Source organism: Callithrix jacchus, chromosome 7 (genome assembly GCF_049354715.1).
Source record: "Callithrix jacchus isolate 240 chromosome 7, calJac240_pri, whole genome shotgun sequence".
Lineage (NCBI taxonomy): Eukaryota > Metazoa > Chordata > Mammalia > Primates > Cebidae > Callithrix > Callithrix jacchus.
Window position 1 is genome coordinate 156,176,751 of NC_133508.1, and position 26,595 is coordinate 156,203,345.

Genomic DNA, 26,595 nt, shown 5'->3' on the forward strand with positions numbered 1-26,595 from the left:
TTAAAAAAGTTTCCCTGGTTCTTTACCAAGTATCTTCTTTCTCTTCAATTCTAGTACATCAGAAAATAAGGCAATTTGTACCATGCATATTAGCTAGCAAGAGAAAGAATTGTTCTTGTATAGAAAAGACATGCTTTCTAAAAACGTCTAATGAAATATGGACGACTTATTTGAATTCATAAATTAAAAGCACAGCTGGAAGATATTTGGATTTTCTCCCAAAACCTGTACAAACATTCTGAAATCAATACAGAGGAACATAAGAGTACATTTTATTTGGCCAATTATTTAAATGGTTAATGACTTTTTGTACTGCAGCTCTTTTTCATTTTTTTTATTAAGTGTTTTCTTTTAGTTGAATTCTCAAAATATTTGGGTTCAAAATTGTTTTGACTTTAAATGTGTTCATAATTGACTTTAAATGTGTCCACAAAAGTTGGAGCTAAAAAGAAACAAAAATATGAGTAGATATATAATATTTAGATAATGACTAAAGTAAAATGGATCAGAATGAAAACCAAATAATTTATTTTAAAATTATAAGGAACGTGATGAGAATATATGTGTTCTGTACATTGCTTCTGTAAACGTTTGTTTCAGTAAATGTTTGTTGAATTAATAAATTAACAACAGATTGATCATGATAGAAATAAAAATGCAGAGCGAATGTTGAGATAATGATGTGAGAAAAATATATTTCTAAACAAAAAAATTTTAAAGTTTTAAGATACAATAAAATTGAACGAATTTAGAATTATTGTGTGAGAAAGTCATATTCAGGAGTTCTGAAATGTTAAAATATATTTATGAAAATACAGTACATTTTCTTTATGATATTTATATTTGGAGTTAATCAACAAGGTATTTCCAAATAAATAAATGTTTTCAGATAGATTTCATTTATTTGCAATTAGAGGCTGGCATTTGCATCCCGGAAATTTACATACTGAAGAACTTAAAACTGTTTTAAAAATATGTTTCCTCATATTTTTTATAATATGAATTATTTAGCAAGCTCTCTTGCAAAGCAGAAAGCAAAAGCAATGTTAAGCATAGTCCAGACCAAAGTGTTATGTTATTAAAAGTAGTGGAGTTGAAAATAATATTTCTTTACTGTATTTGGCAAGTAAAACTTTATAATTTACATTTTTCCCCAAAAGTTTTGATTGGTTAAAACAGTGATATATAGTGATACATTAGAACGTGAGAACAGGTACCCAGTCCTCTTACTTATTTTTGCCCTCACTTTTGCCTAACATTTTCTATAATTTCTACTATGGGTATTTTTCAAGTACTGATTCTTAAAAATACAATTTCAAAAGTGAAATAGAAGATACAGAACGTTCTTTGAGTTGTACAGATGTAAGCACCTAACCAATCTTTGAAAGACAACATCTACATGGATATGTTAATGTTAAAAAGTTGAAGAGTCAGTCACGCCCCTTGTAGAAATTTCAGAATCTCTCTGTTGGTTCTGGAAAGATGAAGAGATTAGGTAAAGTCTTCTTTTCTTTTTTTCATATTCTAATCCACAGCATGGTGTCAGTTTTACATACTTTCTGCTTATTCTGTGTATTGGCAAACTCCTTGGCTGACAAGCATGAACCTTGATTGTTTCAACCGACCGCTTACGCAGTGTTGTTGAAATGAACACCGATGCTATCATCCCGCAAACAAATGCTTTCATCTCCTCTTTTCCAAGAATATTTTCCTGATTATAGTCCATTCCAATCAGTTTTCATCAATTTACTTAGTAATTACTCACATGATTGTGACTCAGAGATTTGGGGTTGGTGTTTTGGGAACCCAAAATAACGGAGACATCATATTAGATTATGTAATCATTGGCTCCTAATTGCTCAAAAGTTCTCTTACTGTATCTAAAACTTAAAAGAAAATAAAAACTCTAAGGTTCATGCCCAGTCACCCAGAACTCTCAAATTTTCGACAAATAAATTAAAATTATTTCCATATATTTAGAACTTCTTAATTGTACTATTACAGTTCACATTTCAAAGAAATGCTGAGTAAAATAATGGTGCAAAAATATTTTTATATTGTTGCAGGCTTTAAAACCTTTTTCTAAGCTGCTAGGGTATTTTATTTGTTTTTACTTCAAATTTGTTAACTGAAATCTACAATCTACTCCTATAATAAACGATTAATGACCTCATAAGTGGCAAACGAGTAAACTGATGCTCTTCAGCACACTATTTTCTAAGTGCTGTGGGAAAGGGCAAAGCAAACAGAAAGTCCAGAAATTCTTGCAAGAATCACAGTCTACTTTTTATAATTCAGATTCCCATATGGCATTGGAATTTAAAACAGGCAAGAAGAGATGTTTCTATATTAGTTTCAAATTTTCCAATTTTTCTTCTGCCAAGTCTTAACTAGCCTGAGTATTTCTTAAGGTACAACTCCCCCAACACAATGGAAAGAGTTTCATTAGATGGAAACTATACTATCAGTTGTGTTAATATGAGTGGAGTTTTTCTGGGCACAATATATGCCACCCTAATAAGATGCTATATGGGAAATGGCTCTGAGAATCATAAAGCTCAATATTGAAAATACAAGGTGGCATTATTTTTTTCTACAATTACGTTGTTGAGAGGCCAATTCAAATAGGAAACCTAGATTTTGGGGGTCTTGCAAAGGTGAAGAAGGCATTATTGGAATATTTTTCTCTTTTTTCTTCCATGAATTGGTTTTACCTTTTCCACTTAAAGGCATAAAGAAATGACTTGATGTGCAAATCCATTTCACACACACGCACACACACACACACACACAAACATTACATATGTACATACTGAAGCACTGGGCTTTCCAAACATAATTCAGCATGATTCAGAAAATAAGAAAAACATCCTATTTTGCGTTATGATTATAGCAAATGGATTTGAACCTGGTATCAGTTTGCTAATAGCATTTAAAAATATTTTTCATATGCAAATATGAGTCTTTGGAAAACACACAGATTGATTTCTATAAGCAAATTAAATGGAAAATCCAGGTATGAAGAAATTATCAGATGTGTAATACGGGAGTAGAAATGATGGACTGCTACTGAAATATTCAGATCATGATGAAGGTGCAGGTGTGCCTATTATTTTAAAAGCTACTTCTATAGTATATCATCCAAACTGTCTTAAATAGTTAGACCCGTTCCCCTGAACTGTCCTTTTTATATTTAGTTTTCCTGACTCCCTGTCTCTTCCCTGCATCCCTTCTTGGCTACAACCTTGTTATATAAATATACTGCCATAGAAACAGTCTCGGGCACATGCTCTGAATATTGTTACTTTCATATTTTAGGGAACCTATTTTTAATGGGTTTATCATAATTCCTCTAGATCTTTGGACAGCCTTTTCTCTAAGAAGTTGAGGTGACAGCCAAGTTTGCCAGGTAACATTTAATGGTAGGCTTAAGAAGAGAGGAAGTGCCCCTGGAGAAACCTGGCTCCATTCCATTCACCACTTGCCCTCTTTAGAAAACCCACCACATCGTACAGTACCTTCTTTTCACTTTCCCGTCGCTCCTGGTCCTTATATTTAACCTGGAGAAGTTGGAATTTCAAGAGTTTCCCTATCAGTGGTAAGGTTAATTTCTCTCCACTATCCATAATTGCTTTTGCTGCCATGAGCACCTATACAGAAACACAATTATTAGGAAAAGTCATGTTTTATAAGCTTTGGCACAGTCTGTCAGTGATGAAAAGATGAAAGGAAATTTTGTATTTTCTATTATTTGTCATACTGGAAAGATGTCTCATTGTTCGCTGAAAGAAGGTTAGGGAAAAAATGCCCCAATGCTACAGAGGGGGTCATTTACCCTCTACTTTAAATTGGATTGTCTGAATATTGACTTCTTTTTCCAAAAAGGCAGAGTGCTTCCCGAATTGGTGTTACACGCCGACTCCAGAAAAGGGGCAGAGGAAAGATAGGCGGGGCTCCATTTTAGCATGACTGATAGGGTGGTTCATTCTACAGAAAGTGTATTGTTGTTTGGCGTAGCCGGTAGTCCAAACTGTCAAACTTTGACTTATTAGGACATTACAAATTAAACAGGGTTTTATACTCGTGGAAATGGCTATGTTAGCAGTCTTTTATTTCTTTGTAACTAAATTCAAATGAAAGATAAAAGCTGCTTGACACAAAGGCGCCATATGAATGCTGCTCCCCCTGCAACCTAATGTTGATCATGTTGGTATGCAGCCTAATTGGGGTGAAATAAGGTTATTCAGTTTTCTTTGGGTGACGACAGCCACTAGGAACATACAGCTGTATTGTCCAGATGTGTGGCACTGACAGCCTGTTTTATGAGTGTGTTTTTTACAGCTTGTTTCCCCTAAATTTCACACAACTGTCTAACATCTGGGCCCTTTTCCTTGGAGTCCTATAACCACTTTATTTACTGCAAAAAAAATAAAATCACGTAAAATATACCATAAAAAGTTGTTACGTGTTTCTCTTGACTCACGTTGTCTCCCTAGTAAAGTTCACCTCGCCTGAAGCAGTGTCGCAGAAGTAATCTAGTTGAAGTATTTTTCGACTTTTGTTTTTAAGCAAGCATCATATTTATTTATAACCTTGGGATGAATTAGGTGTCACAAAAATGTTCTGACATGTTGCTTTTCTCCCCCCTCGGAGTAATCACTCCTGGGGCGCATATGGTGTCAATTTCAGGCCCTCGGTCTCAGACAATGACTGCGCACACTGCATCTCGTGGAGCTGTGTCTTGTCTGAGCTCTTGGTCAGGGCTTTCCTGGCCAGTGCAGTTCCGTTTGCCTTTTTGCTTCGCCAAGGGAAACAGCCGGAAGAAAGGGAGGTACCTATTTTCGTCTAACTGCAGAAGGCTCTGTGGATTACCATGTGCCAGAATGTAACTGGACCCCTCAGAGACCACACTGGGGTTTCCCGCGTTGCACCACAGAAGGGGAGAGCCAGAGAAAGGATTCCTTTAAAGCTGCCTTTTCTAAAAACCAAAGGAACCAACCAAATGTCAGAAGTCTGTACGTGTCGAAGCGAGCACTCTGTAGGAAACACAGTGCTTTGCTTTTTATGGCACTTCTGCTCCTGCTAACAGGAGTTAGGGAAAGGGACATGATGGCTGTGATTTCTGGGAGCCAAAAGACGTTAACAATACACCTGCAGAACCTCGCCATTTAATGATGACCAGATCCCACATGGAAGGATCCTAAGGGGACGGTAGGTCAGGCATTTACTGTAAAGTGAAAGTTGTCCAACGGGGTCCAACCCCAAGGGTAGATGTCAATATTTGGGTTTGCATTTTTTAGTGCCAGCTAATTAGTGTGCTGACAATCAGGCTCTGTGACATCTGGTTCAAAATATTCAAATGTGGGTTTTTAACGCTCATGGAAGTCTAGCATGGGCTGTTTCCCTCTAATGACAGCGCTGAAGGGAAGTCAACACTGAAAAGGGTTAGCCCAGCATGGTTGTGGGGTCTCTTTTCCTGATGACCTGTGGAAACAGGATATTCACCTCTCTGGGGGGTTTGGGTGAAGCCTGCCAGGTGTCATGGCAATGGATGGTGATTTCTCTAAGAGTCTATGAATGTCACCTCAGTGTATTCAAATGTACTCAAAGCACAACACAACATCCTGAGAGAAAAGTATTTTGCAGTCCATACAAATTATTACTGGTTTGTCTAAAACTATCTGTAGAGTGCTGGTTTGAAACAAAAATCCAGCACAGCATCGAAGTAAACAGTGAGGTCCTGCTCTGACATGGGAGACAGGTGACAAGGGGCTTCACCAGTTTGCCAAGCACCCATGCTCTCATGACATAAGGACAAACAAAAAGAGAGCAGTGATGGGCAGGCAGCCTTGAGGAGTGCCCTGGGCAGTGTCCTCCTACCGAGCTGCCCTAGGGCAGCCCACACAAAAGCAGACTACATGCCCCACACCCTGCTGAAAGGCACAGCCTGCCCCTGGCACCATTAGGAATGGCGGAGGCTGGGCATACTTGGCCTCCCCCAGGGTTGCTCTGAAAAGGCGTGACTCTTTAAATCCCACTTTCTTTCTGTGTGACCCCCAAAGGGAATGACATTGTGAGTCATTGAAATAATTAATGAAAATAAATGTCTATGCTGAACTCAAAATCTGAGACAACATTTTCATGGTATGTGAGTCATTCCTAAGAGAGGTGGAGAAAGAAAAATGTTTACAAACTAATTTCCATTCAAAATTCTTCTCGTGCCCCACAGTTACACGGTTCTACCCAACCAGTAGCCAGTAGTTTGGTCTCAGATGAAAAACAAATCTTTCAGCAATCTTTGTTTGAAGGACAAGTTTTTGATGGAAGAAAAAATTAGAGACAGAATTTAAGAGGAAATGTACCTTTTCACATAACATCGCCAAAGGCTTCTACTCCCTGGCCTTAGTTGTATTAATTAAAAGAGAATAATCAAACCTTCAACATTGCAGCACTGTAAAGATTATTTGTCCATCATCTACGGTCAAAATATGTGTGTGCATCTGCGCATGTGTGTGTGCACTGGGAGGTGAGCTGGCTGGGGCTATAGGTACTGGGGGGATGACAGACATAGGAGGACATGGGAGCAGAGAGCTGGCAGTTGTTGGGAAGTAATCAGTAAAAAATCTAAGTTTCCAGAACTATGCAAAAAACAGTCCTGAGTGGGTTAAAACCTTAGTGCTCTTCAAGCCAGAATGCCAAGTAAATGTGCCTGGCATGAATCAAAAACTCAAAGAAAGCATGAGTCTTATGGGCAAGTGAGACTTACTAAAATGGAGAAAACTGTTGGCAGGCAAGGCCTGTGTCTCCTGCACCTCATCAGGTCAGCTCTCCAGGCAGAGAGGCCACCAGGACCAGAGGGAGGCTCTAGGCTGAATGACCAAAGGTCACTCAGTTCCAGGAATGGTTGGTGAAGGAGGAATTCTTCAGGGAGTACAGATGAGGCAGGAAGCCATGCTTATGTTTTACGGCGTGAAGATTTTTAAAGGATCTAGATGCTCTTTTTCTGTTAGGGAGATTCTAATTCTGTACACACTAATAAATAAACACATTTCCTTTATCACTGACCTGGCTCAAAGACTCACATCATATTTACTATCTAATGATTTGGTCCAACAAAAGTATACCACATGAGCCAACTTCTTTCCTTGCCTGGGGTCAGGTCTCCCTACAGACACTAGTGTCCTCACTCCCTTCCAACAGTTGTCCTTTCTCTAGTACCTTCCTACATTAGTAAACACAGGCATTCACCTGCTCAATGCTTAGAATTGCCCTAGGAGCGCTCATGGAAACCAAATGTATGCATGCATCCATGTGTGTGCGTGGATTATACATACATGCATATATATGTGTATATAATACAGATGATAGATAGATAGATAGATAGATAGATAGATAGATAGATAGATAGATAGAATAAGCTCCCATGAAGGCTGCCACATGATTTCCCTTGTGTGTTTACAAGAAGTCATATGAAGCAGCTTGAATCATTGCTTAACCTGCTGCATATTCAATCCCAAGTGAATTCTGAGCTTGCCTAGAAATCTGGATCTGCATCTCTCTTGTCTTGAACAGGTTATGGGAGTGAGGTGGTGGAAGAAAGGGCAAGCTGTGGTTGTGTGAAGCAGAGAGAAGAGGGGTGGTAGAAGAGAGGTGATCTAGGAGAGAACTTTCCCTCTAGCAGCTCCAAATATCAACCAGTTTCCCTAAAATAATTCTTTGGCTTCCGGGACTTCCTTGGAGGCCCATGGTGTGTATCGCGGTAACTGTAAAAATTCACAAAATATGACTTCATATTTAACCTATTTTTGGGAGGCGAATGGCTTAGGATTGCTCTGGATATATAAAGACCTCAACAAACAGAAGCAGAACCTATAAGCTAGATCTTGACTCAGTTCAGGCTAGCACAGGGCTGAGCAAACAGGCTTTCAACACATATTCTTTTGGGTAGCTCATTTCTCTAATATACGACTGATTAAATAAAGATGAGCATAATGGTCCTTTATACAGTAAAAAGTACATACTCATATATGTATATTCAAATAAAAATGGGATTGCACTATTCATATTAAGTGATTTCTGGTTTGCATTTTTTACACAAAAACACATCCAGGACAGCATTCAGTGCTGACACGTTTTGCTTATGTATGTGGTTTTTAATAAATAGCATATTCTTCTATCGTGTGGGTGTTTGCTCACTTATTTAACTAGTTCCCCATTGATGAACATTTAAAGAATTTCAGTTTTCCTTTTTTCTATGAAGTGCATGTGCGATTTTGTTAGTAGCAGCTTTGTTCCCACCAAAACGATATGAAAGGTCCGTTCCCCCACTTCCCATATAAACGATGAGTATTCTCCAACTTTTGTCAGTATTAGTGCTAACAGTTTTTCTGTGATGATGGAAATATTCATTATCTGTAGTATACAATATGGTAGCTACAAAACCACATATGACTACTGAGTCCTTTAATATTGTTAGTGAGATTAAGAAAACAAATTTTTTATTTTGTTTTTAATTGATTAAAATTAACGTGGAAATAGCCACGAGTGGCTAGTGACTATTGTTTTGGTCAGAGAAGGTCTATATGATAGGGAAAAGTGAAATATAGTATTTCATTTCATCATCCCATCACTTTATCCCTCTTATTTTATTCCCAAGCTGAAGGATACCTTTTCAGCGCCATTGCTGGCAAATTTTATTAACACAGGAGATGCTTACATACATGTATTGAATAACAGTGGTGTACTCAGATTTACATAGCGCTAAAGGTGAGGAGTAAGGAAAATCTACGGCTTTCAAGGTAAGGTATTGCTGCTTGTGGCCATACAAGAAATTTGTCTTTGTATGGATTTACACAAACAGGGCTGGTACGAGGCAAGAATAGGAAGAATGAAGAATTTCCTTCTGGCTCCTTTCGGTTACCTTTTAAAACCCCTCTGTTACACCCCTCCCACTTCTAGCTACCAGATGCCTTTTTGCTTTTTAAATCCCTCCTGCCACGAAAATAGAAAATATTTAACTTGGTAGCTCACTTGAACAAAATTTATTTACACCTGTAGTTTAGCTATATTTTGAGGGTTTTATTTCTTATTATAGAATGAAAGGGACTAATGACTGATGAAATAATTTCAAGCCATAAGTAACAAGTGTGGCAGTTTAGAATTTAGGGTAAGAGGCAATCTGGAAATTCGAAATGCCTAAGTCTGGCTTTGGGTGAACAGTTTTGGTGTTTGTGGTGCTCGCAGGCCAGGGTTGAGAGCAGCACCCCTGGGCTTCCCTGCCTGGAGTTGCTGTTATGCTCCAGGACTAGGTTATTCAGGAGAAAGCCTCTGAAGGGAAAATGGAACTCCCACTCCAGCCAAGGTCACAGGAGGATAAGCATCAGAGAGGGTGGGTGGGTGACTGCAGCGAAACAAGGGGAGGCAGCAACCCTGTACTGTGGGAGAGGAGTAAAGGCAAAAGAAACCCGCTCTGGCGAGTAAGATCCGGGACCTATCTATGTGTGCCTGTGTGTGATGTGGGTGGGCATGTGGTGTGTGACTTCTGAGGTATATATCACGGGGTCTCAACCCCCAGTTAGGACCAGTTCCTAACCTCTCCATGGCCTGTTAGGAACTGGGCTGCATGGCAGGTGAGGGAGTATTACTGCCCAAGCTCTCCTGTCAGATCAGCGGTGGCATTAGATTCTCATAGGAGTGTGGACCCTATTGTGAACTGCACACGAGGGATCTAGCTGTGTGCTCCTTATGAGAATATAATGCCTGCTGATCTGAGGTGGAGCAGTTTCATCATGAAATCATCCTGCTCCCCACTCTGTGAAAAAGTTGTCTTCCACAAAACCAGCCCCAGGTGCCAAAAAGGTGGGGGACCGCTGGTATACATGAGTGCACGTCCATGTGTGCACAAAATATGTGTATGTGCACAGCTGCCTTGGGGTTTATTCAGATTATTAAAATATATCCAGTATCTAAAAGCACTGTCAAAACTGTGATTTGCACATATTGGAGAACTAATAAAAAGAGAAAAAGATTATCAATATTTTCGGTTGGCATTTTAAAAAGAATACTGATGACTGTTTACCATTTCTATCTAATTATCCTGCAGAACACAAGGGGCTGTTCATTATTAAATATGTCATATTAAATACATACAATTTATTCATCAGAGTAAGCTGTTGCCGTTTGTCCTGTCTTTACAATGTATTGCTTAGGTAGCATGATTGTTTGCTCATGCATTCTGCTTTTATCTTACATCTTGCTATATTTGCTTCTACCATCAGAAAGTCAGAGGAACTATTGCCACAATGTGTGCCTGTGAGTTTCCAGAATTTTCTGTTTAGAATGAAAGGCTGCATTAGATGGGCCTGATTCTGCATATTTGATGAAAATGATGGAAGAGCAGATAATTTGCAAATGACTGCAAAAGGCCACATGTGTTGAGATATTCTCACGTAAGATTCCAACGGGGGATTTTCGCTCTTTCGGTACAGGAACGATGAATCTGTGGCGGAAGCCGTGACTCTGCATGCGCAAGTTAATGCCAAAGTGCGGGCTCCGTTTTCATTCCTGTCTTCCCAGCTCTCACCGCGTAGCCGCAGGCAAGTTACTCAGCCCTTTCAACCTCATCCTTTAAAAATCGACAGCGGCGGCACCGTTGACATCTTGAGCCAGGTAATTACCGCAGGAGGTTTGTCTGTGCATTGCAGGATGTTTAGCGAACCCCTATATTCCACCGAGCTGTGATAAGCGAAGGGACCCGCAGACATTGCGGAATGTTCCCCTTGGGGGCAAAATTGTCCCGACTGAGAACGGAAAGAACTGAGAAAGGAATATGAGCAGTGCTGACCTCATAATTCTGTACCCAGAATTAAATGAGATAACCCGTGTAAAAACCCTGCACGCGAATGACAAATGCATGGTAAACGTTCGCTGAAGTCAGCGCTTAAACGGTTGTTCATACATCCAGGGCAGAGCTGGGATTCTAGAAGATCCCACAGCCCAGTTGGGACAGCAGAGAATGGAACTGGGCAGTGAGACAGTGACCTGAATTTATGACCAGCTGGCCATAACCTGGCTAGCCCTTTTATTTAACCCTTTGTCCAGTCTGAAAATGACAAATTGGGATCTGTTTAGAGAGAAGCAAAGATAAAAAGAGAAGGCGTAAAAATATATTTTGTTACGGTGCAGTGTATAATGGGGAGGATGTAGAGAAAAAATTATGCTATTAATTTCTTCTCAAAAGTGAGATGGAGGAATTCCACGAATAGCGTTCTCTAATTTTACAGCGTCCTCTCCTGTCCCCTCTGCTCCCTTCCCTCCTTCATTCTTTCTGCATTTATTTAGGGCCAGCGATATTGTAGTTATTGCATTACTTAATCCTGTATGTGTCTAGTCTATCCAATTCACATTCTTTAAGTAATGAGTAATTTCCAATGAGGCATAATTGGAAAAACAGCTGGAAGGATAAGGGTAGCAGTGAGAGGGGGCTATGGAGAGAAAGAGAAAAAAGAGGAAAGGAAAAGAACAGGAATGATCGAAACATATTTTCTCACTTTGAGAAGAGGAAAAGAAAATAAGCAATATTAAACTGTCTATACATAAATGTAAAGGTGGCTGAAGACATAGGTTCCATATAGATCATCCTGTCTGTCTAACACAAAGAGAACGTTATGAAAGTGCTCAGACCACAGCTTGGTGAGAAATTCATAATGATGATAAATATCTGTAGCAGGTGACTCCTGAATCATTTTCAGCTGTCCATAATTAAACTGGTATCCATCTCTCCACAATGTCAGGGCTGTAAAATAATTCCAGTCATTGGAGCCCTTACATCTGTGCTGAAATGAAATAATATTTGGCAGTAACAAGGAGTCACTGAAACTAAATAAACAACCCCTTTCAAGACTACATAAAAGTTGGTAACATAATAACATTTGACAGGGATTAAGACCTCTTTGGGGCTGTAAGGAAGTTTCAGAAGCAGCAATAACAAATACAAGGAAGGTGGAACAGATCTATGCTTTAACAGACATGTATAATTTAAAATGTAATGAATTTCCTAAGGGAGATGTACATTTTGAACAACCAATATGCGGATGTCAAAAAGCACAGGACTATTTTAGAAATGTTGGAATTACCTTTCAAAGAAGGAAAAAGCAAAGCTTCTTTTATTAAGGGGTGTTTTTGTTTTTATGTACTTGCAAATATATTGAGGCACAGGAAGCCGAATGTGACAACATATGGAAGGATGACATACAAAGTTAAGGCCTTTTCTTTAGGTATGTATTAGCAACAAACAATTCTACTATCATGGCAATGTTCTGGTGTTTAGATTAAGATCTTTTCCTCAGTCCAAGATGCTCCCACCCCTCTGAAGTCGTTCTTGGTTCTTCCAGTTGTAGTGACCTTCCCCTCTGAACAACCCCACCACTTTTTTGTATATTTCCTAAGGGATTTTACAGTCTCTTTTATTGCAATTATTTGTGCACAGGGTTTGTCTCCTCTACTAGGTTGGAAGGTTAAATCCTTTTCGGATTCATCTTTTTAAATCCCCTCACAGAATCTGATGCATATATAGACATACAGTATATTCACTCCTTAAATAAACATAAGAATGGCATCTCTAGAGTTTTTTGTTGTTTGGCTTGAAGGTAAATGTTTTTGATTGTTTATAGCTGCAGTTACAAAGCTTTAGGAGTGCACTGCAAGTAGTAGCAGGTTCTCAGACTATGTAACACACAAATGATTATATAGCAAACACCCTGTGCTGGACAAGGACTGTTCCAGGCACTTCACATATTCCAACGCATTTAATCTTCACCTGCCCTTTCAGGTGAGTATTCTTATCACCCTTTTTATTAGGTAAGGAAATTGAGGCCTGGTGATCACACAGTGAGTATTTAGCAAAGATGGGATTTGAACCCAGGCTATCTGGTTCTAGAAACCTGTTTCGAATCAACATATTATGTGGCCTCACAGTATGCCTTTTCAACTCTTAGCTGGAGCTACAGGACTCACATCTTGGGTGACAGTCCCTCTTCTCCCAGACATGGATATGTCCTAGTCCCTCACCAGTCTCCATGCCCAATCCTTACCTTAGCTGCAAGAGCCTGAGAGCCTTTTAGCCCCGGTTTTTATGTTTAGATAATACTCTTGCTACCCCTAATAGTTTCGCTCTTACCTGATCCCTCATCTCTAAATAGCTGAGCTGTTTCTTTTTTCCTGACACCTAGTGGGAACCTGTGACTTAGGGCCCTCAGTCCTGATAGCTCCATCTATCTCTTGTCTTCTGGCCTGAGCACACATGAATTTTTTTTTTAAATTGTATTATTTTTAATTGTATTCATATATATATACATACTTGACATGTAATGGTAAATATTTATGGGATACAAAGTGCTATTTTGACACATGTGTAGTGTGTGTGATAATCAAATCAGGGTAATTAGCATATCCATCATCTCAAACGCTTATTTCTTTGTGTAAGGAACAATTCAAAATCTCTCTTTTAGCTATTTGAACTACATACAAGTTATTAAACTATATTCACCCTATAGTGCTATAGAACACTAGAATTTATTCCTCCCATCTAGTGGTAATTTTTGATCCATGAACCAGCCTCTCCCTTTCCTCTCCTTTCTCCTCCCCTTCCCTGACTCTATTCTTTACGTCTATGAGCTCACATTTAGCTTCCACGTATGAGTGAGAACATATGGTATTTGTGTGTCTGTGTCTGCCTTATTTCACTTAACGTAAGGTTGTTCAGGCTCATCCATGTTGTAAATGACAGGATTTCATTCTTTTTTATGGCAGAATACTATTCCATTTTGTGTACATAACACATTATCCATTCATCTGTTGACAGACATAGAGACAGATTCCATCTTGGCTCCTATGAACAGTGCTACAGTAAACGTGAGGGTGCAGATATCTCTTTGATATACTGGCTTCTGTTCCTTTGGATAAATACCTAGTAGTGGGATGGTAGATCATACAGTAGTTCTATCTTTAATTTTTTTGAGAAATCTCCATACTGTTTTTCCAAATGGCTGTACTGAAATTCTTTCCCACCAACAGTATGTGCATTCCTTTTTCTTGGCATCCTCACTAGCATCTGTTATTTTTTCCCATTTATTTCCATCTCTGGAAGATAACTGCCATTCTGACTGGGATGAAGCCATATCTCATTGTGGTTTTGATTTGTATTTTCCTGATTAGTGATGTTGAACATTTTCACATACCTATTGGCTATTTACATGTTCTCTTTTGAGAAATGTGTCTACTCAGATACTTTATCCATTTTTTAAATTGCACTACTTTTGCTGTTAAGTTTTTGAGTTCCTTGCATATTCTAAATATTAGCTCTTTGTCAGATGAATAACTTGCAAATATTGTCCCCCATTCTGTAGGTTGTCTCTTCCCTCTGTTGATTATTTCCTTTATTGTGCAGAAGCTCCTTAGCTTGATATAATCCCATTTATCTATTTTTACTTTATTTTTGCCTGTGCTTTTGATATCTTACTCACACAAATCTTTGCTTATATCAGTGTCCTGAAATATTTTTCCAATGTTTTCTTCTAGTAGTTTTATAGTTTTAGATCTTACATTTAATCTTACATTATAGTTTTTGATCTTACATTTAATCTTCTTTTTTTTTTCTTTTGAGATGGAGTTTCACTCTCGTCTCCCTGGCTGGAGTGCAATGGTGTGATCTTTGCTCACCGCAACGTTGGCTTCCTGGGTTCAAGCGATTCTCCTGCCTCAGTCTCCCAAGTAGCTGGGATTACAGGCTTGTACCACCACACCTGGCTGATTTTGTATTTTTAGTGGAGACAGAGTTTCTCAATGTTGGTCATGCTGTTCTCAAACTCCCAACCTCAGGTGATCTGCGCACCTCAACCTCCTAAAGTGTTGGGATTACAGGTGTGAACCACCGTGCCTGGCCACATCAAAGAGATCTAGTTTCATTCTTCTGCATATGGATATCCGATTTCCCAGCACCATTTGTTGAAGGGGTTTTCCTTTCCCCTTTGTATGTTCTTGGCACTTTTGTCAAAAATTAATTGACTGTAAATATGGGGATTTATTTCTGAGTTCTCTATTTGGTTCCATTGGTCTGTGTATCTCTTTTAATACCATTACCATGCTATTTTGGTGACAGTAGCTTTGGTATACATTTTGAAGTCAGGTAGTATGAAGCCTTCACTTTATTCTTTTTGCTTAGGATTGCTTTAGGGCAATTTGGGGTCTTCTGTGATTCTGTATGAATTCAGAAATTTTTTTTCTATTTCTGTGTTTTAGGCCTTTCTTGCATTGCTCTGAAGAAATACCTGAGGCTGGATTATTTACAAAGAGAGGAGATTAAATTGGCAGTTACAGATCTGTAGGCTGTGCAGGAAGTATGGTGCTGGCATCTGCTCACCTTCTAGGGAGGCCTCAGGAAACTTACAGTCAAGTGTGGGAGCAAACACTTCACATGGTGAAAACAGGAGCAAGATGGGATTGGAAGGAGGTGCCACACACTTTTAAACCACCGGATCTCATGTGAACTCAGAGCAAGAACTCACTTATCACTAAGGGGATAGCCCAAGCCATTCATGAGGAACTCACCCCCATGATCCAAACACCTCCCAACAGTCCCTGCCTCCAACAGTGGGGGTTACATTGATTTGGGCAGGGACAAATATGTAAACTATATCATTCTGAAGAATGTCATTGGTATTTTGATAGAGAGTGCATCTAATCTGTAGACTGATTTGGGTAGTATGGTCTTTTTTATGCTTATCCTCTACAGTTCCTTTCACAATGTTTTATAGTTTCCATTGTAATGACAGTTCACCTCCTTAGTTAAATGGATTCCTATTTTACTTTATTTTTCTGTAGCTGTTGCAAATGGGATTGCTTTATTAATTTTTTCAGCTAATTTGTCATTTGTGTATAGAAAAGCTGATTTTTATATGTTGATTTTATATACTGCATCTTTATCAAACTAGTTCCAAAAGTTATTTTGTGAAGTCTTTAGGATTTTTCTGCATATAAAATCATGTCGCCTGCAAAGAGGGACAATTTGGCTTCCTGTTTTCAAGTTTAAATACCTTTATTTCTTTCTTTTGCCTGATTGCTCTGGCTATGACTTCCAGTACTATGTTGAATAGGAGTGGTGAGGGTGGGCATCCTTGTCTTGTTCCAGTTCTTAGAGGAAAGGCTTTCAGTATTTCCCCGCTTTGTAAAAAAGACTCGGGCTGGCAGCCACCTCCATTTTCCATCTTCCTTCTATTTAAATCTTAAATCATTTTCCTAAAACCCTGCTTTCAGTCTGAGACTAGTGGCTGAGACCCTGCTAGTTACTGACGGACTCATGCTGCCTGCTTAGCTACCTGAACTTCCTGCACCCCAGCACTGGAGCACTAGATGTGTTAATTTGCCCTTTGGTTTGGATACCATGTTCCACTTCCCAGACTAGTGGTTGGTGATTGCTCATCCATCATGTCCCCTTGCTTCATAAGAGAACTGCATTTTTTTCAGGTATTGCCCTCTCTCTCATTCAGCTCATGTAACTCAGGGGAAACGCAGCTCCATAGGTGGACCCATTTACATTAAAAATAATCCTAAGCCCGGCTTGTCCATGATTGGTGCAGGAGGTGCACGTGATTTTGCTCAGGCCAGTGGAATGAGGCATGGTTTTCTGGGGCTACTTGATCTGGTTTCCTTGGTCATGACAAAGCTCTGGGAAGAGTCTTGAAGGATGAGATTGCTTCAGCCACTTTACACCCTTCAGGAAGCTGAAGCCCCTCCACAGATGAAGGAAGGGGTAAGAGCACTGCAGGGAAGTGGGCTAGAGCCCCTGAACTAAGCTGACCTTGAAGCCTGCCTAGACTTCTAGGTCAACATGCCAGCACAGTTCCTAAATGTTTAAGCCAACTTTGATTTTTGTTGTTATCATAGAAGATGAACAAATTAAGGATTGATACTGATATGAAGAGATTTATGCCTTCTAATTAATAGAATTTAGAAAATTAACCAGACAACACTAAGATGTGTTTCCCAGACTAGCAGCATCAGTATCACCTGAGAATTTGTTAGCAATGTAACTCTTGGGCTCCAACACAGACCCGCTGAATCTGAAACTCTGGGGGTAGGGCCAGCAGTATTTTTTTTAAACAAGATCTCAGGTGATTCTGATGTACTCTAGACTTGAGAACCATTGTTTCATACCTGGTTTCTTACGTGGTCTTTCATAATAATGTATTTAGCCCACATATTGTCAGTTTCACCCTTGAGTCCCTTGCTAACTCTCAGTTATGCATGGATATTGCCTTCCTTTATTTCCTCTCCTCCTTCCTCCTTCCCCTCGTCCTCTTGCCCCCGCTCCTCCTCCTCCTTCTTCCATCTTTCTTCTTCTTTCTCCTTCTTCTTTCCCTCTTCCTTTTCAGAAGCTGAAGCCGCTATACTTCCTCTTCTCCTTCTCCTTTTCCTTCCTTCTTTCCTCCTCCTCCTCCTCTTCTTCCTCTTCCTCTTCCTCCTCCTCTTCCTCTTATTCCATTTAGACTTACCAAGCTGCCCATTTCAGAGGTCGGTCTGGAGACCTGGAGTGGGATTTCTGCTAATTTCCTGCCAGACAAAGAACGTATTCAGTGTGTCAGGCTGTCTTCTTTTTCCCTAAGTTCTTGGTTTCTCCACAATTATCAAAAAGTTGTAGTGTTTGTCCAGCTTGATTTGGATGATGCTCTAGGCTGTTGTTAATTTCTAAGTTTTAATCTGAACAAAATCTGCTTATAAAAGGGCCTGTTCCTTGAATTCTCCTATCCTTCCCTTAATCTGTTTGGCTCATTAGTTAGCTATAGGAGGCATACAGGCTCCGCCTCCTGGCTGACTTCGGGGAAAGCCCTTAATGAGCAGATGGATGCTGCATAGTTTCCCGTAGGACAGTTTTCCACCAGTGTTACCTGGGACCCACCCCACCCTATCAAATCAATCTCTGGAAGTAAGGGCCTAGCAGTATGACCTTTTAATCAGCTTTCTAGGGATTCCTAAGTACCTTTAAGAATTATGCAAAGGTCATTTACATATTGACACTGGGATGGCCGACTGTGGGGTTGTCCAGGTATTGAACTTTCAGTGCTAAAACGGGGATAGTCTTTGGCACCCAAGACAGCTGGCCACTCTGAGACAGCAAGTTCAAGGGAAGCCATCTCAAGACTGTGGTAGAATGGCATTAGTCAACTCCATCCCCACTTTCCCCAGTCCTTCCAGTTCATCCACTGATGGACTTCCCAGAGCTTCATGTTCACCCCAGTTTCTGAGCCAGTTTTATCAGAAGCAACAAAGACCTTAATCCCCCTACCAGTAGACATGTCCAACATGGTTATTCATCTCTGATTCAGGAGCCAGTAACCTAATGATAAATATTCTAGTGTAATGTGGATTATTGAGTGCATACTCTATGCTAGACACTGTGCTATGCTACGTAATTATTTCATGGGGTTCAGAGACCAAGGTACCTTCCCAAGGGTACAGGGGTTAAATAGTGGTACTAATCTTTAAATATAGCTCCATGTTTTTAGAATCTGCTCTTCCAACCAATGTGATGTCTGCTTCTCTTTTGCGTACCTTTTCTCACTTCTAGAACTGACTGTTCTTTTCTCTGTCCTGGACTGAAACCACAGTGAGCTGTGAACCAGATCACAGTTTAGACACTTCCTTAGGATTAGACTCAGAATCCAGGATTCATATGGCCTGGCTGAGGTTCCTTTCAAAATCCTTTTCATGGCTTCAGGTCAGTTCCTACGTGGTCTGGCCACATCTCTTGCTGCTTTCCTTTTCTGTCACTCCTTTTCAGCTCCACTCCCTCTTGACGTTCACCTAATGTGCCTCAGAGCCTTTGCTTTGCAATTTCCCCTGCTCCGGAGACTCTTCCCCTCATGGCCACAAAGTTTCATCCCTTCCTTCAGATTTTTATTCAAGTGTCACCATCCAGTTTTCCCCTCCGTGGTTACGCAGATAGTAACTCTTCTACTTCTCACCCTTTCTCCCCTTTTCTCCATAGTTCTTATTACCATCTAACATAATATACACTTTGTCTATCTCTTCCATTATTTCCTATCTCCAATTTAAAAAAGTAAGTCCTGCCAGGGTATTGGCTTTTATCTACTATTTTTCACTGATTTAGATTCAAATCTAATCATTTTTGCATGAATGAAGTCAGACAGGCATTGTGTCCATATTGTATGCTGTTTAATTGCAAATTTCACCACTGCCTAGAGCTTTTCCTATTGAGTCTCCCATGCTTGGATTTTTCTGGTTGGCCTGGATCAAATCTGAGGCAACTGGGGTTCCCTGAAGGGTGCACTGTTGATGTTCATTCTTACTCAGAGGTTTGTTCCTGTGGTGCAATGCTGGTGATATCCTCTTTTCATGAACTGTTGAGATGGAGCCATTCTTGGTTATGGAATAACTTGGCCCACTGTTAAGAATTCACCTTACCATCCATTCATCAAGCTTTTACAGAGCACCCATTACATTCCCAGTGCCGGAGATTCAAAGACAAAAGAAGCAGGCACTGCCCACAGTGAGCTTTTGGTGGAGCTGGGAAGATCGTCTACAAGGCACACGGAGCATGCAGGACAGTATCCCATGCTGTGCACAGCAGTGGAGGAAAGAAGGGGTGCTGAGGTGGCCCCAGAGGGTACCTTATCCACATACGGAGACTCAGCAAAGGCTCCCTGCAGGTGTCACTCCTGCGTTGAGGTGTGAAGGATCAGTGGGGGTGGCTATGACTGAGGTCAGGTGGTGTGAGACTGGGAAAGACTGAGGAGACGAGGGCAGTGACCGAGGAGGAAGGACTGAGGCCAGAAAGAGTGGCACATGCAGAAAACTGGAACGTGGTTGCGGGTGCTGGGTTGGGCTGGGGATGAGGTTGATACTGGAGGGCGGAAACCAGGGAGACATGACCAGATATATAATCTCTGTATGAATGTAGGCATTTTATATTCAGTGATTACGCATATGAGCAAAATCCCAGGCTCTGTTAGATTTTGGTAACCCACAGCAAACTTCAAAATCTTTGTCTATTTCAGAGCTTCCATTGTGTATCTTCCCCCTCTAGCTTTGTACACTGGTAAACTGTTCCTAGTACTAGAAGCGTGCATATTTAGCAGAAGTATTCTAATTTAGTATAAGTATTCTAGTTTAGACAGAGGTTATAAGACTAAGACATTAGGTACCTCTGGGCATGCAGGCAGTGCCATCTGTCTTGCAAAACAGGGAAATAGGCGAAGCGTGAACATTTCTAACACTTCACAGACCACTGTGAGTTGGGCAGAGCTCAGCAGATTGGAGAATGTGGATATCCTGAAGGTATGAATATCCTCCAGAATCTAGAACAGTGGCCAACACAAGTGCTCAAAAATGAAAGACTGAACGAATGCAGGGATTTTGGGCAACGGAGCTTGATAAGCAGTGCCGCAGTCCAGTTCCAGGTGGGTGGCAAGAGGGCCCAGAGTACAGATGGAGAGTTCATTGTTGGGGAGGGCAGTCCCCCTTCTGTCCCTGAGACCTAAGTGGACATAAGTGTGGCTGCCCTTCTCCAAGGGCAGGCTCAGAAGTACCTAGGTGCTTTTTCGGAAGGTATGTTGCTAGATTCTCCTGAAGATAATCCTAATCGCCATCACAGTGCCTAAGATCTGGAGCTGGCATTTTCAATAAACTCTTTGGGAGATTTCTGAGGCATACCACTGGCACAGGCAAGAGGAGGCTGGAAATGAAAGGGTCTCATGCCAGAGAGGTTCCCTCTCAGACTTCCTCATCTGACATCACTCTCCCTGCTCCCATGGCCACAGCCCTAGTTCATATTCGCCTGGAGGCACCTCCTGCAGCTGAGCCTTTCTGAGCAGTTTTGCCTGCATGTCCTTCTTCTGAAGGATGCTGTCAGCTTGTGCAGGGCCCGGATGATGCTTATCTTTTTTGTAGTGTTCACAGCACCTAATATCTGTTATGAAATTACTTAAAGCAAATATTCCCTACCCTGAATTTTAACAATACAGATTATCTCAAGGAGTCTGAATACAAAATTACATAATCGTTTCACTTTAAGGAATTCCATACAAAACACAGCCAATCAAAATATGATTAAATGTTCAACCTTACAGTTTTTGCTTTTCAAATTGACTAGAATAAAAATAAAATGTTGAAGAGGGTGCGGTTAAATTGGAACTATCAGAAGGACTGCAAATTTGTACAAGAGCTTTAAAAAGAGTTATATGCTTTGACCCAGGAATTCTACTTTATGAAATTTTTTGTAAGGAAAGAATCAGGGTCATTGGTGTCGGTAAACAGTTTAAATTTAGCAAAAGAGGGAGTGGTTAAATAAATCAGTGAATAGAAACATGCTTTCTATTATATACACACTGAATATAGATTTAGAAAAACGCTAACATCATGTATGTGGAAAGGATATGATACAGAGCATATATAATATATAATTCCCATTTATAGGATTATAATATAATTTCTATTTTATAACAAGAAGTATACATCTCTGAGTGGTGGAATATTTTCTTTACCTCTTAAGTACCTGCCTAATATATGAGCTATGTTTTTTCTATATTTTCCAGATTTTCTGCCGTTAACATGCATCGCTGTAATAATAAAACAGCTAATAAAATATATGTGCAATTTAAATGCGTTGAGCTTGTAACAGTGCCACCCCTCCAAGTTCCCAGGAATTATTCCTGTGCTCTGGTTCTAATATCTTTGCCTGTCATATTACTTCCCTGCTCAGAATTCCTCCAGTGGGTCCCTGTACCTAAAGGATGAACCGTACACTCCTTAGCAAGGCATACCAGGGCCCTTTATGACCTGGCCTTCAGCCACCTGTCCAGACTAACTACTGGCTACCCCTTCCAATTTCCCTCCTTAACACATCAGAGATACTCACCCTCTAGAGTTCCTTGGTCATACCTTGCTGTGTGTCTGCCTGACTTTGCATGCCCGACTCCTTTGCCTGGAATTGCTCTCCACCTTCATGACTTCCTCATTCAGCTTTCAAGGCATTTTCTTAAAATCTGATTCTCAAAACTTTAGAAAGATTTAAGCACTGCTCGGTGTACTCACGGCACCTTTTAAAATGTCTTTGCTATCCCTTGGTAATAGAACTGTTCATTTCCCTGGTTGAAGGCTGGAGTTAACTTTGTGATTGGCACAGGGAAGGCAACCCATAAAATACATGCTAAATAAAGTCATTAGCACGCAAATTAAACAGATCTTTGCAAATGCTGTGTGAGTTGTGCCCTGTGTCATAAAAGGGACCCCTGCGACTGGCAGGTGCTGGTGGACATCCAGCCAGCCCTCCTCTCACCAAACCAGGCTTGCTGACCGGCTAGGAAAGCAAGCAGTGCTAGTTCTCTAGTTTAGAAAGTGTCTGGTGTCCTGGGAAGTGCTTCATGTGTCAGAACAAAAGGAAGAATGAGCTGGAGTTACTACAAACTGGCTCATCCGCTCAAGGAATGTGCGTGCGCGTTTGTGTGTGTGTGTTCAGTTACGGGGCAAAGCAGATCTGTTTTGACACAGAAATCCTGGACTTCACAGTCACTTCGTAATGCCTATCATGTCCTACCCCCACTTTTGGTCTCTCTCAAAATTATCCCTAGGTTCTACGTGTTTCTGGAGAGTATCTTCCGTTAATTTCTGACCATTCACCTTTAAATTTTCCCTGTCTGATTTGGTTCACCGTTGTATTTGACAGTATTGTGAAAAGTGGTCAGTATTCAAAATGTGGGATATTTTCTGCCTGGGGAATGATATGAGTAACTGGTAAAACCTCACTCAAATTTCTGAGGCCAAATGTGTGTGAGTGGAGTCTTTGTTTGGCACAGTGCCTTTAGAAATTTTAAGACAGTAGAAAACACTCTCTTAATACTACTACTACTAGAGAAAGCTTCCAGGTCTTGCTCTTTAGTTTAGACCAATAGCTTTAAGCAGGTTAAAGTTAACTGTCAGCTCTTTGACTGCAGGGATTGCGTCCTGAAGAGCTTGAAGGAAGAGAGCGAACCTTGGATTTGGAGTCAGAATGACGGGGTTCCAGGGCGAGGCACGGTCATTATCAAGTGTGGGCACTGGGCAAGCCACTTAACGTCTTTGAGGCTCTTCCCTCATTTTCTAAATAGGCACAGTAAGACTTAACTCTGCCGCACAAGGTTGTTGGCGGGATCAAAATCTGACATACTGTGAAAGTATTCTGGACTCTCAAAACCGTCTTCCTGTGTGTTATTTATCATTCTTTTATTCTTTTTAAGGGTTCCAGCAAAGAGCAATGCCTGTTTGAGAAAATGTCATGTTCCAGAAAATACCGATTCAGAAAAGACTGATGGACTATCTGAGTGAATATGGAAGAAGTTGAAATTTGACAAATGCACTCGTGGTGTGCAGAAATTGCTTCCGGTGACTTGCCTCAGCATTCTGAGCCTCAAACCTTGCTGACCCCTTCTCCACTCTCCCTGCACGCATGTACATCCCCTCAGGATCCAGCTTCTATCTCCGGTAAATAAATGCATACTGAAAGGATAACAGATATAACGGGTTAACATTCTGAAGATGCAGTTTCATTTCATTTGAACCACGGTTTTATGGACACTGTGCCTGAATTCAACAGGCGGGTGCGGGGGCTACTTTTGGACAGGCAGAACTTCCAGCACCTCTTAAATCACATCCCACGGTGACTGCCTGCTCCGCCTACACACAGGGCGGGCCTGCATGCATAAAACAGGATGCTGGCCCTGGGTGAAACCAAAAAACTCTTTTCCCCATCTGATGACTAATACTTGTCTCTGCTTTCAGAAAGCGAAAGCACCACATATAAACCTCACCAGTGCATTTTCCTTTGCTTATTCTAAAGAAGGTGGGAGAGTGCGTGCGTGTGTGTGTGTGTGTGTGTGTGTGTGTTGCCTTAATGATGGAGGAATCCTGAAATGAACCTCCATAGGAAACCCCTGGCAATGTTCTGTGGATGCTTTTGCATGGGGAATTGAAACAAGTTGGCAGGAAGAAGAATTCTTTCTGCATAACTCAAAGCAGATATTTTACTGTGGGGAAAAAGCAAATCAGAAATGTGCTGTCAGTCCTCAAAATCTTACTAGTTACAAAAAGTAATATATTAGGCCTTTGCATTAAGTCCAGATAGAGCTTTTATCTTTTTTTTTCCTCAATGATATTCCTAAAATGAATCTTTGAGCATGCAACAAGAGTAGCTCTTCACAAAGGATGTAGGGCTTGGCAGTGGTGGCCTCTGACTCTGTGACATGTTATTAGACTCTGTTCTGGCTCCTCTGAACTCCAGCGATAAATGACAAAATAATAACTAAAATAATTAGGTGATTCATTTGATAATGAGGATAGTTTCTAACTAAGGATTGCCTGATGAATGAGTAAGCCCCGATAGAACCTGCCTTTCCATATCAGTTCTTGATAAAGGCTCATAAGGACAATGATAAACTTGTCAGTGTGAGAGTGTTTTGTGGGTACCGGGTGGTATGCAGGGCACCCTGCTGGCCTAGGTCACCGTTAGAGTTCTGTAGCTTTCAAATGGTATGAGCACTGTGATCCAAATGTGTATGAAGTTAAAATATAAACTCTTAAAGGAAGGCATTTATTGAACAATTTCAGCTTTTCTGGGTAAGAGTTTGTGTAGGATTTGCTTCCTTATGTTTCAAACTACTAAATCTGTAATTATTTTTTAATGTATTTATTGAAGCAATATAGAAATCATCTTTTAGTTAACTTGCAGGGTGATTTTTGGCCAATCGTATTTGTGAAACAGAAGAGTGAATTATTTTGACATATAAATATATCTGAAATCCATTCATTCAAATTAATATTGAGTGCCTATAATATGCACAGTAGCTTCTCAATATATAAATGAATTTCTATCCAATAGTCAATTCTCCCAGCCTATACCCAAGTTTACTCTGATATTTCTTCTTCCTTTTCTTGCAACCAAAGATCGAGGAAGAATGATTTCAGAAATAGAGGTCACATTCATAACACGCAGAAGCATGAAAATTGTTACCATATTTCAATTGCAGCTACACTTTCTGCCCCTCTAAGGAAACAAGGCCTTCTGTATCTTGGTTGCATCTTTGACTATTTGGGTAAGTGTTCTGTCCCTCCCTCCTTCTTCTTTCCAATATACTCTGCCTGGGGACCATTACCCTTTTGGCTGGAAGTTGTGAACAATGAGTGAGGCCAGCCACAGAGCTCAATGAAGAACAGACTCAATAACCAGGGCTTGAATATGCAGCTTTCATATGTGGCTTCCTATGAGGTATTGAAATGTCACAGAATAATAGGAAACAAATATATTGTTGCAAAATTATTGACTATGTGCTCTTGAGGGCAGAGATCATGTTTAACTCAATCTTGTGCTTGTTACCCAATAGATAATAGAAACCCAGCAAATGTCTGCTGGGGGAGGAAAGAGTAGGAGTGAGAGTCCACTGTATCATTTAGCCCAGAATTAAGAGAGCGGCCGAGAGAGGAAATGTAATAGAAAATAGGTTTCAAGGATTCTAAGGCAGTGTTTTTTCAAAAATGTTGACCTGTATTAATAGTAAAAAATATATTTGCATCATAAACCACACACATACTCACATACTAGTTGAAACCAACTGAATTTCTCTGTGAACCATTGGGATGCCACCCACATATACAAACTATAGTAGAAAATATGGAGCCAATAAAGGGAAAATGGAAAGGACCAGAATTGCTGGTACCCAGGAAAGTACTAGCAATTACTACTGAATTGCTGCTGTTAAAATGGCCCATTATTTACTTCTTATAGTCTTTAACAGCATTTTATTATTAGTACTTAGTCAGTTAATTCTTTTTTTTTTTTTTTTTGAGACGGAGTTTCGCTCTTGTTGCCCAGGCTGGAGTGCAATGGCGCTATCTCGGCTCACCGCAACCTCCGCCTCCTGGGTTCAGGCAATTCTCCTGCCTCAGCCTCCTGAGTAGCTGGGATTACAGGCACGCGCCACCATGCCCAGCTAATTTTTTGTATTTTTAGTAGAGACGGGGTTTCACCATGTTGACCAGGATGGTCTCGATCTCTTGACCTCGTGATCCACCCGCCTCGGCCTCCCAAAGTGCTGGGATTACAGGCTTGAGCCACCGCGCCTGGCCAGTCAGTTAATTCTTTCAGACAGAGAACAATTCTACAATACTTACTACATATCAGCACTGAGTTAGGCACACAAAGATAGAACAAATGAAAAATACGCTAAAAATATCTGACCTTCTTCTTGGTATCTCTTCTTAGATATCCCTCAGACATATCAGACTTGAACTATCTCAAACTATACTTTCAGACTTCCCCCAAATTTAGACTTCCTTCAGTTTTCTCTGTAAAAGAAGACATTTTCAATATTTGTAACCCACATATTTGATAGGAGGTTAATATCCGAAATATATAAAAGGCCCAGACAACTCAATAGCAAGAAAACAACAATAACCAAAAAAACTCAATTAAAAAATAGGCAAGAAAAAAATTTTTTAAAAAATGAGCAAGAGACCTCAGCTGGACAGACATTTCTCGAAAGAAGACATGCA

General features: G+C 40.3%; 1 protein-coding gene and 1 long non-coding RNA gene across 7 annotated transcripts in view; one reads left to right on the forward strand and one right to left on the reverse strand.

Moving 5' to 3' along the window:
* Window positions 1–26,595, reverse strand: part of SPAG17 (sperm associated antigen 17) — a 275,909-nt gene that overhangs the window by 172,905 nt on the left and 76,409 nt on the right. For 5 of the 6 annotated variants that reach the window (XM_035252595.3, XM_009001979.4, XM_009001976.4 and 2 more), the window contains exon 4: window positions 3,519–3,650. The exons of the other annotated variant lie outside the window; for it this stretch is intronic. In XM_035252595.3, the coding sequence (XP_035108486.3) occupies window positions 3,519–3,650 (132 nt within the window). The remainder of the gene's footprint in view (window positions 1–3,518; window positions 3,651–26,595) is intronic. 6 annotated transcript variants of the gene reach the window in all.
* Window positions 10,560–26,506, forward strand: LOC118143108 (uncharacterized). The gene is made up of 3 exons (XR_004727292.3): window positions 10,560–10,668; window positions 23,289–23,532; window positions 24,991–26,506. It is a non-coding gene; the product is annotated as an uncharacterized LOC118143108 (long non-coding RNA).